Source organism: Elgaria multicarinata, chromosome 2, assembly GCF_023053635.1.
Source record: "Elgaria multicarinata webbii isolate HBS135686 ecotype San Diego chromosome 2, rElgMul1.1.pri, whole genome shotgun sequence".
In the NCBI taxonomy this organism is placed as follows: Eukaryota; Metazoa; Chordata; class Lepidosauria; order Squamata; family Anguidae; genus Elgaria; species Elgaria multicarinata.
The window spans coordinates 111220037-111234260 of record NC_086172.1 but is presented as its reverse complement, the minus strand read 5'-3'; the positions used below and the strand labels follow the sequence as shown (position 1 = coordinate 111234260).

At 38.9% G+C, this 14224-nt stretch overlaps 1 protein-coding gene across 1 annotated transcript in view; it reads right to left on the bottom strand.

The window, feature by feature from the left end:
* ANO1 (anoctamin 1) overlaps positions 1–14224 on the bottom strand; it is a 141633-nt gene that overhangs the window by 51523 nt on the left and 75886 nt on the right. Inside the window, exons 7-10 of the mRNA XM_063117376.1 lie at positions 11098–11149; positions 6328–6393; positions 5760–5815; positions 3755–3796 (exon numbers count right to left, since the gene is read on the bottom strand). Coding sequence (XP_062973446.1) covers positions 3755–3796; positions 5760–5815; positions 6328–6393; positions 11098–11149 — 216 coding nt within the window. The remainder of the gene's footprint in view (positions 1–3754; positions 3797–5759; positions 5816–6327; positions 6394–11097; positions 11150–14224) is intronic.

Genomic DNA, 14224 nt, shown 5'->3' with positions numbered 1-14224 from the left:
CCTGCCAAGAAAACGTCAGCGAAAGCTGGCGTCCCTCCAAGAGTCAGTAATGACTCAGTGCTTGCACGAGAGGTTCCTTTCCCTTTCCTTCCTTTTGCATTCCCCCACAGCCATGTCCCCCAAAATCTGTTGTAGAGGGTTGGGGGACCTCAGGAACAGATTTGAAAGTTGCAGAGAGCAGAAGATGGAGAAGTCTGCTCACATGACGTTGGGAGGACAAATTGCACTTTGAATGAGGTGATAACGAAAGGACCCTTTCCCAGGTCAGTATTGTAAAAAACCTTGCTGAATGGGACAGATGTCCCATCACATCTATTTTGTGACTCTCTTCCCCATCAATGCAAGTAAACCATGAATTAGGGGAGCACTGATTTTATGCCCAGTTCCTAGCTGGCTGATAAAAGAGTTGCATCAGGTATAATAGACCCATTGGAGGATTAGTTCTTGAAGGTAGGAATATTGACTTGGATGTATCAGATCAGCTTCCTGCCTTTACTTCAGGACTTTGAGCAAGAGCACATTTTAGCCCTAAATTCACAAATCAAAACTGCACTGAGAATGAACTCGAAAACGAATTGTTAAGGTCACAGAGCTCTTCTGGATTTACACCATGGTGCCTAAGTTCAGATATAATTCCTTAGCTTTGGGGTATGTGAAAAATATCACAAGGCCCGACAACAACAAAGAGTGTTAATAAACAGGTGCAACTGCCTGTAGATCTCAATGCCAGAGATAATTAAACTCTGAATTACTTATTATGGAAACACAAAATGAATTAATAATGTTGGGTAGTCCCCAACTTACATGATTGAGATTTTGTGATGCTCTTAAGTTACTGTGAAAGGCCAGTATGTTCTGGCCTTCAGCTTTAAAAAGGCTTTGTAGCTCTACTGGAGCTTCTCACAGTAATAACAAATTACTTCACGATCATTTGCAAGAATGAGGTTTACACAAAGTAGAATGCCCTAATCTGACACTTAGTTATATAAGTTCCTTTTCATCCATTGGTGTGTTTCTATGTAAACAATAACCAAAATGTAGCCAAACTTTTGAATACTGAAATGCTTTGTATGTTCACTCCGGAAGTTCAGAAGGCACTACTATATTCACTACAGTATTATTTGGCATCCTGAGCCTCCCCTCTCCTCTAGTACACCTGTGGAGAGAAATTCGCAAGCTTTCACTTCCATTTTGGACTAACTGTAGCTTGTTTTGACAATCTGGACAAACTGTAGTTAACTATGGTTTATTATAATAAGCCAATTTCAGACTTTGGGTTATGAAATTGGCTTGTAGTTATAGTTAAGATTAACTGCAGTTTAGTGTTTGGATGTAACACTAAACAGTAGTTAATTAAAAATGTGGAAGCTTCTGCTCTCCTTCTCATGGCCATGCCAGGGGAAGAAAGGGAAGCAGGGGCCCATTTGCTCAAGGATCACACAGAGTTGACCTTGTAATGTTGAACTATGGTTTAGTGCTATGGGTAAATGCAGCCTGTGCTTACATTTTGCTCACCCTGAATCCCTGGTTGAATTATACTTAGGTATAGATTAAGGTTCTCTTTATATTGTTACAGCATTATTCATCTTATTTAGTGTTTCTGTACTTTCTATTTTTTCCAAAGACAGTAATAAAAAAAGGGGGGGGGAAAGAAAAAAGAGAGGGCAACAGGGTGCATTTAGAATACATCTGCTATTATCCATCCATTCAAAAACATTCAATAAAATGTTCCAGATGATGTGGCAACGTCTCAGAGGGTCCAGCCAGGAAAAGATCGAAAGGGTCCTGCTTCTGCACCAACAGCACGGCGACAGTCACTGTTAATCAAGTACTCTGGTGTGGACAGGCAGCAACATATTTCTTTTCTTTATTACATTTATATCCCGCCTTTTTTCCTCCAAGGAACCCAAGGCAGCATACATAATCCTCCTCCTCTCCATGTTATCTCACAACAATAACCCTGTGAGGTAGGCTGGGCTGAGAGTCTGTGACTGGCCCAAAGTCACCCAGTGGGTTTCCATGGCCCAGTGGGGACTACAACCCAGATCTCCCGACTCCCAGTCCAACACCTTAGCCACTACACTACACTGGCAAACAGATCTAGAGGTTCCTGGAATGCGCACCCCACCCCACCCCACCCCACCCCGCTCCACTGCATCCTCAGAGATGAATTGGGAAATCTGTGCTGTCAGAGCTCTAACATGCCTAACGAAATGGCTTCTGAGCTCTAGGTTGGGGGCAGTAAGCCAAACAGTAGTCACCCGGTTCTCAGGTAGGGGAGGGTATTTTTTTATATATAGGTTCATGAAGAAACAAATTACATGCAGTTTCTTTTTCCTTGCTGCTTAGCCATTTTAATAATTGTTTCTTAATCAGTATTATTATTATTATTATTATTATTATTTTAAAAAATGCACTTTAGCAATGGTCAGGTTTCTTCATTCACCAGTCTCTCTCCTTTTTATTATGGCAATAGGTGGCTGTGATTCTGCTTTCATTCCCAGCAGAACTGTTGGTAAAAAATGGAGTATATAAAGCTGCCTTCACTATGTGTATTCTTAAAGATACTCTGTTCTTTAGTTTCTTTCACAGGCCAGCAATATGTCCTGACATATAAAATAGGCCAAAGGATCCAGACCATGTTACATATACTGTTAAAGGTAACATTTGCTATGACATTCAGGACAATTTATTTATTTATTTATTTCATTTCTATACCGCCCAATAGCCGGAGCTCTCTGGGCGGTTGACAATTGGCAGGACTGGCTGCACGTCTGGTGACCTTCTGGTGCCTCTGCCCCTTGCCTGGCCATCTGAACAGTACAATATTGGCTGCATAACCAAAGATCACACAATTTATACAAGATTTGTAAACTACAATTATATGTGTGATTTATAAGATAGATTCTTATGTGAACTGCCCAGAGAGCTGTGAACCACCCAGAGAGCTCTGGCTATTGGGCAGTATAGAAATGTAATAAATAAATAAATAAATAAATGTACAAAATTCTGCACAAGAATTGGAGCTGGTAAAACTGCAATCCTATGCAGATTAACTTGAAATAAACGGGTGTTACTTCTAACTAAACATGGATAGGAGCAGACTGTAGCCATACTGGGAAGAAAGTTCCAGTCAGGGTCCAGTAGGGATGAGGCTCCAAAGAAGTCAGATTTCGGGATCCAGGGGAAGCTAGTTGTCTGACATGAATTACAACAGGAAAGGCTTGTGCAGATTTTCCTGAGAGTAAACTCCAATGAAATCACTTGGGCTTATATCTGAGTAAACACTGGAAGGATGCAAAAGCTCTGTTTTATGTATATTGAGAAATAAGTTCCACTGATATCAATGGGGCTTTCTCCCTAAGAAACTGGCGCAATTGCAGCCTTAGCACGTGCTCAGAACTGTGATTGTGTGATGTCTCCGACATGCCCAGAAACAACCCACCACAATATCTAAGCTGCTACCAACCTTTCCCCCACCCTGACTCTGTGATGCTGGAATGTGCTGCCAGAATACTGCTCCCTCTCATTTGCTGTCCAAAGCAATAAGTTGGGTGGCTTGGCTGACCCTGACAGTTGGCATGTATCTATATAGCATTTTCTGCCAGAGTGAATGTAACATTAAAAAAAAAACCCACTCCTACACAGCTCTGATTGCGGTTCTGTGAAATCTTGGCAAGTGTTCACATCCCAACAGGTGACTCTTGAAGTGGACATTCTTGAGAACTTGTTGAGTCCCCTTATATCAACTTACTTTTCTGTCATTGGGCTCAACATGTTCACCTTCGTAATCGCCCTTTAAAAAAAGAAAACCGGCATTTATCAACAAGTCACACCTAAAGCTGGCATGCATTCTGCATATGATGTATTTCTTGCATCCAGGGTAATGGATTACAGCCAGAAAAGTAGCCCAGATGAAGTAACATACTTATTTCAAAGTAGCAAACGATGTCCTAGACAGTTCAAGCAAATGAACAGAAATTGAAGACTTCTGCTCTGTTAGGTACACAATGACTATGAGGACAATAGTCTCCTCTATCTCTCCACTACATGTTTTAATAAAGGAAGAGAAGGAAGGCATGCAGGTTTCAGAAAGAGCCTTCTACTTGAAGGTCTTGTGTTGTGGCAACAGGATGCAACTTGGATTAGTGGGATTCACAAATAACAGCATCTTAGGATCAAACTACATGTGATATTGATCATGCATATTCACCTCTCATTGCCTGATGTTCTTCCTTCCTTCCCTCCATCAAAAACATCCACCCCAGCTCCTATCTGAAACAGGAGACCAGCACTGGAGTAAGGAGAGGCGTATTAATCCTTTCCTTCGCCTTGATTTTCCAGTTGCAAGCCTTGTGGGAGAAAAGATAAGGCAATCCATTTCTTTTCTTCCCTGGGGCTGAATGCAGTTGGAGGGTGAGGCAGACTGAGAGGAAGGGTCAATATGCCCTTCTCTGTGCTAGTCTCCCACTAGATAATGTACCTTGGGTGGCTGATTAAGATAAAGAAGAAAACACTGGTATAAAAAGTACATAATCAATGTGATGCATAGTTTGGGCCTGCTTCCCTACACAGAATGCTGGTAGCGACTCCCAACTTCAGAAGGGCTGAAGAATATACCCTGTTCAGCATTCTATTCTTTAATCTTTTGATTAACCAATGTCAGCTAATGACAGGTGTGTGCAGCAATGCTCTTGGTATTTGCAAGCAGCAAGAGCCTACTTCACCAGTAGGCTCTGATAGTGTAGATTGCTGCCTATGAAATCTCTCGCTAAAATAAATCTCTATAATCTTTTAAGATGCCACAAGTTTCTTTTGGCTTGGTTTGCAAAAGCCATGAAGTGGCTTTAAGAGCATGAACTGGTACTTCAAAGGGAAGGGCCAATGCAATATTAAGGTTTATAAAAAATTTTTATGCAAAGTGAAATAATAGGACCAGAGGAAATTTCCCACATTTAATCAGAAAAAGATTAATACCCAGAAGCTTGAAATGAATTGCTATAACAAAACGGAAGGCAACCTAAACTATTGGGCCTGATGCAGCTCCAAGACCCTGGGGAAGTGGTTCACACACTTCTCTGGAATTGTATAATTAGGGCCTTAGTGGGCCAAATAATATATCATTGAATATGCTTTTGTTGTTACTATTCTTACCATTATCATCATTACTACAAAGCATCCAAAGGTACCCAAGTAATTAATTATACTCCTAAATATGAAAATTACTTGCAGCCGTTGGGGTAGTTTAGTATGAATATCAAGTACCAACAAGTTGGACATCCAGGCAGAAACATACATATGGTTAATATATAGCCAGTGTTTCAGACTATAAACAATTAGAATAGATAACTAATTCACCTCTCCAACCGAAATTGTCCACACCATGCATTGCATTTGTCCGGAGGATGTCAAAGAGATTTAGATCAGCTAGACGGTGCCACAGATATAAATATGTAACTTAAAAGTCCCAGTGCCCTTGACAGAAGAAGGTCAAAAGCATGGCCATTTGCTGAGTTGGTCCATTTCTTCAGCTCTATTTTATATAAAACTAAAGGAAGTTATTCTATGTGTAGCAACACCCGTAAAATGTTGGCAGCTGTATTCCTGAAGAAACTGCTAAAACATAATATAGAAGTAGAGCATCACACTGAGCTCATGAAACACTGAAGATGTTTAGGATAGTGCCATTCATACCTAACGTATTAAGGATTCTTGGTATCGGTTGGTAGAAACATAAAACATATTCCAAGATTACTTACATCATGCAAGGGATATGCAGCACTGTAAACGCCATTGGCAAGCAGACTGGTGATCCCTGGAAAAACAACAGAGGATAGCTATTTATGCTTCCAAGTCTGAATTCCCTCAAGTATACCCACCTTCCAATTCTGGAGATTTCCCCCTCAAAACATCATTAATTTGGTTAGCTAATGAATCTTGACCCATTTTATTTGCCTCCACATCCTTTGACTGTATAGACGGCTAAACATGGTTCATTTTAAGAAATGGAAAGCTGTGGAGAATCAGAGGAAGTCAAATATTTCAGAGTCAAGAGCTGGAGGCCAATGATTTGAAATTAGTCATTACAATAAATTGCACACCCTGAAGTTTCAAGTTGGATTTGAAAAGCAAGCCCACAGATTTGGAAGTGTAGCAAAAGTTGAGATTGTAAGAAAAAAGGAGAGTTCAGCTGGGATTGACCATTGGGGGTCATACACACACATAACCACACATACACATTCGTACCAAGAGTTTTAAATTCAGATTTAAGCTTGATTAGAAAAGCTGGTTGGAAAGCCTTTGAAAAGACCTTGGGATAATACTTACCATATTTACCACATTTTCGTCTTTTATTTAAAAGGGTAGTTTCCTTCTTTCTTCCCTCTCCTTTCCCTGTTTACACATTTGTCTATTAGTTATATGATTGAGCAGATACAACGCTTCTGCGATGGGGGCTCTGAGGAGGTTTACATTGTTTCTTCAGGGGAATAATCTTTAATTTTGGAATCGAATGAGAGAGTACATATGGGGAGATGCTGTAAGTATAGCTGGGATTTTGCAATGGGTGAAGAATGTGTTTAGAAATCTTAGCTTGCAACAGAATTCCAGTGACTGCTTGTTTAATTACAGACTCTTGAAGGCTGCAGTATTTGATTCCTATACAGTATATGTTTTTCATTACAGCTGCTGGCATGAATATAGCTACTTCCAAATATGGGATACCTGACAGACTTTGAAAGGGTCATGTTACCTAACAAAACATGCTTGAGGATTCTGATATCCTATCTTTAATGCTGGCTTGGTTCTAGGCAGTAAAACAAATATTTAAAAAGCAGGATGAAAAAGCAACATGGATATGGACACTATAACAAAGCATTAAACAGGAATAAAAAAACATACATGATGAACTATTACATGATGTATTCTGTGGCAGGAGAAATATTTTCAGTTCCCCACTCCCACCCCTAGGTTTATTAAGGGTGCAATCCTATGCATGTTTAGACAGAAAAAACATCCCACAACTCTCAACACTACCAAATTAGCTATTCTGGGAGTTGTAGGATTTTTTTTTTTGTCTAAACATGCATAGGACTGCGCCCTAAAATACACATTTAATTTGCCCTTAATTTCACTAATAGTATTTCTTCTGCCTGAGGAACATCCTCATGCTACAGTCTATGATTACTGTCTGTTGCTGTGGCAACATGTACTATTTCCAGTTGCATGCTGGGATTTCATTGAATTCTGTATTGTTGCTGGGTATTCTGCATGACATTCGGGGAATTCATGCTCAACAGAAAAGCTTGTCTCTGGAAGTAACCTATCAGGAATCTGGGATACCCCGAACAAATTCACTTAAAAGACAAAAGCAAGGACTTTGCATTCAAATGACTACAATGGTCAAGAAAACCTGCGGCTAAAATTGTTTGCTATATTGTAATACAACGGTGTAGCATACCCACACATGAACTAGTTTATTATCAACAATGAAATAGCAACCTCAGTTAATTCCTTCAGCCAAGCAAGTCTTCTGCTAGTATTTATTTATGTTACTGAAAATAGCAAAGGTGTAGATGACTACCTGGCCATCAGAAAAAGCTATAATCAGTTTTATTGCCTCAATGCTGTCAGCACAGTTATGTTTATGGTTCTAAATGGGAAATAAAGGGCTGAGTCTATAAAATGCCAAAGACCACCAGTAGAGTTACTAAAAGCTCTCAGTTCGTCAGAAGCTTGGATCACGCTATAAAGAAAAAAGAAATGCCAGCACTGCTCATTTGTCAAACATCATAAATTATTTGCACAATGGCTTTTTCGCCCACAGGAAGCAACTGAATCACTAGGCATTCTGTCAAGCATTAAAAGGATGGAGGTACAAACCCCCATGTTGACAACAGGTTTGCCCAATGCCAAAGGGTGATCCAGACAAGTGCCAAGTTTGTGCCACTTTCATCAACATAAAACTTCTATGGACCCAGAGCCCACAAAAAAAGCTAGAAAGCACTGTGGCTGCTAGTCCGTCCATTGGAATGGGTATCCAACCAAGAAGGAGTACTTTGAGGCAAAAGGCACACTGAGTGCCAATCGTCAGAAAACTGAGATGCCTGGAAGTATCGGAAGTCAGATTTTGGGAATGGTGACATCTTAGAAACACATTTGACAGCTAGATATATGATTAGAATACTGGAGTTTTTTTGAGATGGGCCCGCCCTTTGTATTACTGTTGATCCTGACTTCAAATTTTGATGTACTATCACAGTGGTTCTCAACCTTCCTAATGCCGTGACCCTTTAATACAGTTCCTCATGTTGTGGTGACCCCCAACCATAAAATTATTTTCGTTGCTACTTCATAACTGTGATTTTGCTACTGTTATGAATCGTACTGTAAATATCTGATATGCAGGATGTATTTTCATTGTTACAAATTGAACATAATTAAAGCATAGTGACCACAAAAACAATATGTAATTATATATTGTGAAATATTTATTTCTAATTACAAATAAATGAAATGTCTCGGTTCCTAAGACCATCGGAAATATGTGTTTTCCGATGGTCTTAGGTGACCCCTGTGAAAGGGTCGTTCGACCCCCAAAGGGGTCCCGACCCACAGGTTGAGAAACGCTGTTTATCAGAATGATATAAAATACAGCCCCCGATGGCAGTACACTGATTTATATCATCTGCAGAAAGTGCCGAAGCATTTTTCTTTAAATCAAGCTATGCACACTGGTTTTACCCACATCCACATCTGATGGAAGGAATACATAATTTATTAGACCACTTTCTCTGTTAATGTAGCCACGACTGTTAGGTCAGTTTGTGACCACAATGGTAAAGTGCTTTGTAAATGCTATGAAGTAAGTCTGATAGAAGCAGAGGAAATGAGAGTCTGAATCCTGATTTCTCAGGGAAGAGAAATATCATGGCTTTCCAAAGCTAACACAGAAGCTGTAGGTATAGACTGATACCACAAATATTTTCTGATGGGTTATAGGATCAAATAGATGATTTATAAGGATTGTGTAAAGCCAGGTCATAGAAGAACAAGGCCAGCTCAACACATTAACACATTGAACTCTAGTATCCTGTGATCATAATAATGAGCAGTTTGCATCCATATGCTTATTCAAACACATGCTTTTAGATATTTCCTGCAACAAGCTTCTCAGTAACGTTCCACTGAAGGAAGAGCTTCTGCATGCTGGAAACCCTAGATTCCAATGTCTTAAAGGTATGGGAGAAACCGCTCAACTTTCAATGAAAAATATAAGCAGCGCTCCATACAACTACACATCTCAGTGTTATTTACCCTGGACAGTATCCAATGGAGTGCTGATTCCCGTCTGCCTCACCGATTCTGTTCTGCAAGTGGTGGGTCCCACTGATTCCACTGTGCAAATGGGACCCGCTGCTTACACAGGAGATTTAGCACTTCCTAGAGGAAGCTCCCATATGAGAGGAAACGTTCATTTCTGGAAGGAGGCTGGTTGGCAAAGCTCCCTTATGTGAGCTCTGCAAACCTCCCTCTTTCCAGAAATGAACATTTCCACTCATTTTGTGTTTCCTGTGAAAGCACTAAATTGTCAATGTGCAGGTGATGGGGGCCATATGCACAACAGAATTGGTGAGGTGCTGGAGAATAGGGGGCATACGTAAGTGCCCTGTTGAAGACTGGTCCCTTAGAACTTTTACAGTTTTTATGCGGGGTGTAAAAACAGTTTTATTTCTCTAGGGCCCAGTTCGCACATAATGGCAACCTTGGGTTTTCAGGTCCAAGAGTGAATGAGCTCGCTGTCTACCACTCACCCACTGCATCTGAATTGCATTCATTTGCATTCATTGCTAAACAACTGAGGAACCCCTATTCTTGGACTGTTAGTTGTGACGGCTGAACCTGAAACTCTAGTTTGTTGAGTGTAAAGCAAGCCAGAGTTTGAACTTATGGCTTGTTCGGTTCAAACTCTGGGTGTTTAACCCTCAGCAACCCAGACTGCTGGGTTTTGATGTCACAGCTAACAACTTTGTTTAGCAAAACAGATGTAAAGTAGAAGTGTCGAGCGGGCAGGAGGCTACTCACTCGCTCAGTTGCTCCAGTGCAGACTCACCAATTCACCAATTCATGGCTTGTTTAAACCATGAACTGGCATTATGTGCAAATCAGGTTTATGTGTCTGATCAGGCCTGAGTTTTCTCTCTGCTAATTCATTGTGTTTTTGTGGCCTAATTCATTGTGTTTTTGTGGCCTAATTCATTGTGTTTTGTGTTTGTTTGGAAAGCACTCTGTAGCTTCTATGGTTGTAAGCAGCTGTGGGGGCCCGTATAAGGGCCAAATGCTAGTGTATAAATGCTTTCAATAAATAAATACATGTGTATGAGCGCTGTATGATGTTGATCATGTGTCAGGCACTGATAATTAATCAAAGCTGAACTTGTCTTCCATTACAAGGAAGTTTAGTTAGTCTCTGTTCCAATATTTGCACACTCTTAGCAGTAATCCACTTTCCCACAGTTGCATTTAACCCCCTGTGGGTGAACTGCTTGCTAGAATATAAACTAGACTAAAATAAAATAAGATTAGCTTTGATTAGAACAGTGAAATGAATGATACACACCAAGACTACAATCCTAAACACACTTTCTAGTGAGTAAGCCCTATTGAACACAGTGGGACCTACTTCCAAGTAAGCATGCATAGGAGTGCCCTGTGCATGTCTTGTTTTAAGAAATGGCACAACCCTATCCAGAGATCTTGGAGATTATGATATTTATCCATAATTAAATGTGGGTCTAAACAAAGAGATGTTTAAACAATGCTTGTGTTTGTAAAAGAGAGAGAGAAAGAGATAATTTATTATAGGTTTTTTACACTCCTATATAGGTAGGTATATTATGCAAACTGAAGCTTCAATCCACAAAATTACTTTAAGCAATTTATAATTTCTCCATCTTAAATGAGCACATCAATTACTCTCAATTATATGAACTATACTATAGAAAACTATAAACAACTCACAATCTCTTCAAGTATAAATTGCAAACAGTCTACAATCTGGAAAAAGTGCTGATTTGAAAGCTACATAAACTTTCTTACCCATGCTGTATTTGGCTTTGGTGCATGTAGTTCTTTTCAATATTTCGTAAACCTATAGAAAAAAAAAGTTTCATAAGCACCAAGCCACAAGTAACCCTTGGGAAATAAACTATACAATTTTGATTGTATACAACTCAAATTAAAGCATTCGTACATATACATTATTTTGCATCATAATGAAAACCAGAGTAGCATATTAAGAACTTGTTATTGAGGATACAGAAATTAGTAGTTTTGTTCAGTACATCTAGAACAGCATTACTGAGAATTTGCTACTTAAGGCTGATGACATGTCTTCTCATATATGAACATTTTGCCCTATGAATTAAAATCACTGACAGGATCATTACTTGTTGCAAGTTGCCTTAGTTGACTTTTTTTTTTTTTTAGACAAAGGCAACTAAGAAATCCAACTAATACTACTACAGTTACTACTATACTACTATGACTAATACTTTTATCTCCATCACAATCCAAAATGAGTTTGGATAGAACAAGGAAGTAGCACCTATATGTGTTTCCGTGACTCATATTTACACACTTGGAAATGTGAATCCTTAGGGGCTCAAAATGGTCACTTAAAAGCTGATCCCCAAATTCTTTTCCGGCTTAGATTTTAATCTGAGCTGGAAAAGTATTTCCCTCACCCAAATCCCCACCTCTCCCTCAACCAACCTCCTTTCCACCCACATCCCCTTTCTTATGACTCCCTGCCCCTTTCTTCACTCTTGCTTACTGTGGTGGCAAGTTGTGAGGATGGTAAGGGGAGGAGGTCTCCCCACCTCTCTCTGGCACCTGGCATACTGTATTGCAGCATACAAGGCCACACAATGTCTCTGGGAAATGTCCGCCCCAGCCAGGCAAGTGGGACTGAAAGGAAGGAGATGAGGGGATGTGTGTAAATAGGATGGGACAATGGGGAAAAGGGAGTTTGGGGGCTGGATAGGAAGGGGGAGGATAAGGCTTAATTCCAAGGTACGTTTGGGTAGACTTGGAAATAGGACATGCTATTTTCTGTTTTATGGGGATTTATTTCCAAGGCAATCTGACATTAGATTGTAAGCCTATGCGGCAGGGTCTTGCTATTTACTGTGTTATCTGTACAGCACCATGTACATTGATGGTGCTATATAAATAAATAATAATAATAAATAATAATAATACTGTAGAACTCCCTCCTCCAAGAGGTTTGCTAGATCCATTCTATTAGCACCTTTACAACACAATCCTATGCATGTTTCCCCCCCAAAAATAAGTCCCACTGAGTTCAATCGGATTTATTCCCAAAAAAGCGTGCAGGCTGCAGCATTAGAAGATCAGGTGAACACATTTTCCCTCTACCCTTCAAAGACCAGGTCCAGCAGATTTTTATATATAATATAGGCTAGTTATACATATACATATAATAGGCTAGATTATTAACTATTAGTAGATTTTATTTGTATGTGTTTAATGCCTTGATGTTTTAAATTACTTATGTATTGTACTGTATGTTCTTTACATTGTGATGAACCATATGGCTCTGAACTGCAATGGGCAGAATTTGTAATGCATTTTAATTTTTAAATAAATCTTAATTATATTTCATCTAATAATAAATTTATACACAGTTATATCAATTGTTATTTTATTTTTTATATAGAATATATACAATAAATAATATAGCTAAAACCTATGACCTAAAACCAATGTACCATTAGCAGAAGAAACTGCTGTGCTAGCAGAGCTCTGCTGCCTTTTCCAGTTGTGCAAATGCTAGTGGGTCAGTTTGTAAACCTAGGCTCTGCAAGTAGGCGTGCAAGCACCCACCATTTGGAAAAATCTCCCTCTTGTAGTTCAGGAGACAGAAAACGTGGCATCTTTTAAATGCCTCCTGAAGACTCACTTACTCCATTTTACTGCTCTTTTACTATAGTTGGACGTGTTTAAATGCTGTATTTTAATGTTGTGTTTTAATATTGTATTTTAATATTGTGAACTGCTATTATAGTCAGCGGTATATAAAAATTACAAATAAATACACTTTAGTTGGATTCTTCCCTTAGACATAGTTCGTAAGTTGGTTTCCACTAGTGCAATGTCATTTGCGTTAGTTGAATGACACTGCTGGATACAACCCTATATATCTTTATACAACAACACTAAATACCAGCAAAACCATTTACAACTAAATTATGCAATTTTAACTAAAGAAAGCATTGTTCTTTAAATCACTAGAAACCCAGTCACATGCACACACACAAGCCCAAAACCATAAATATCAAACACATAACACATTACACCTATCTATTTGGCGTTCATATAATTCGTATAAGATAGCTATTACTCTAAACCTGTATAGAATAGTATATAACTTTGAATAGATAAATACATTAATAATAATAAAAATAACAGAGGGTCGTCACTCCTCTTATTATAATAACTGATTATCACTGAAGAATCAGCTCACAAACTCATAATTTGCTAGGTTTGTCTGATTGCTTAAAGTTGTTATTAGATGTATGCTGTCTTTGTGGGTTTTGTTTGTTGTATTTCTTTTCTAGTTTTAAATTTTGTATATTGTTTTTATTGTTTTATTTTTTGTAAGCTGCTCAGAGAGCTTTGGCACAATAATAATAATAATAATAATAATAATAGCATGGATATAGGTTAATAGGTTAATACTCCACACTAACATTCAAGAAGAATAGTGGAATTGAAAAGGAGAAATTAATTCTTTACACTTACAATTTTATGCAGTGCAATGCTGCCGTCTTATATTTATATAAACCATTTTTGACCAACATAAGATATGGATAATGTAAGCAGAAACTGTAGTTATTGCCATGTATGGCAAATAGTTACCAGTTGTGCCCGGTATAATCATCTGACTGTAATAACCAGTTGCAGTAAATATGGAGCACCCTGAATAATAAGAGTTCACTTGCAACCGTCCCCCTTGAGATGCATGAATCATCTGCATGTTTGTGGTTCCTTGCCTTGTGGAGGGAAGGTTCAAGCCAATTTAAAAAATTCCAAAGCCGTATGCTTCCCTTCCACTCTAATGAGCCCCAAAGTGGCATATATTACCTCCAAGTCTAGGTATACATTTGGAATTAGGCTGATGCCTTTTTCTTTCCTGTTTTGC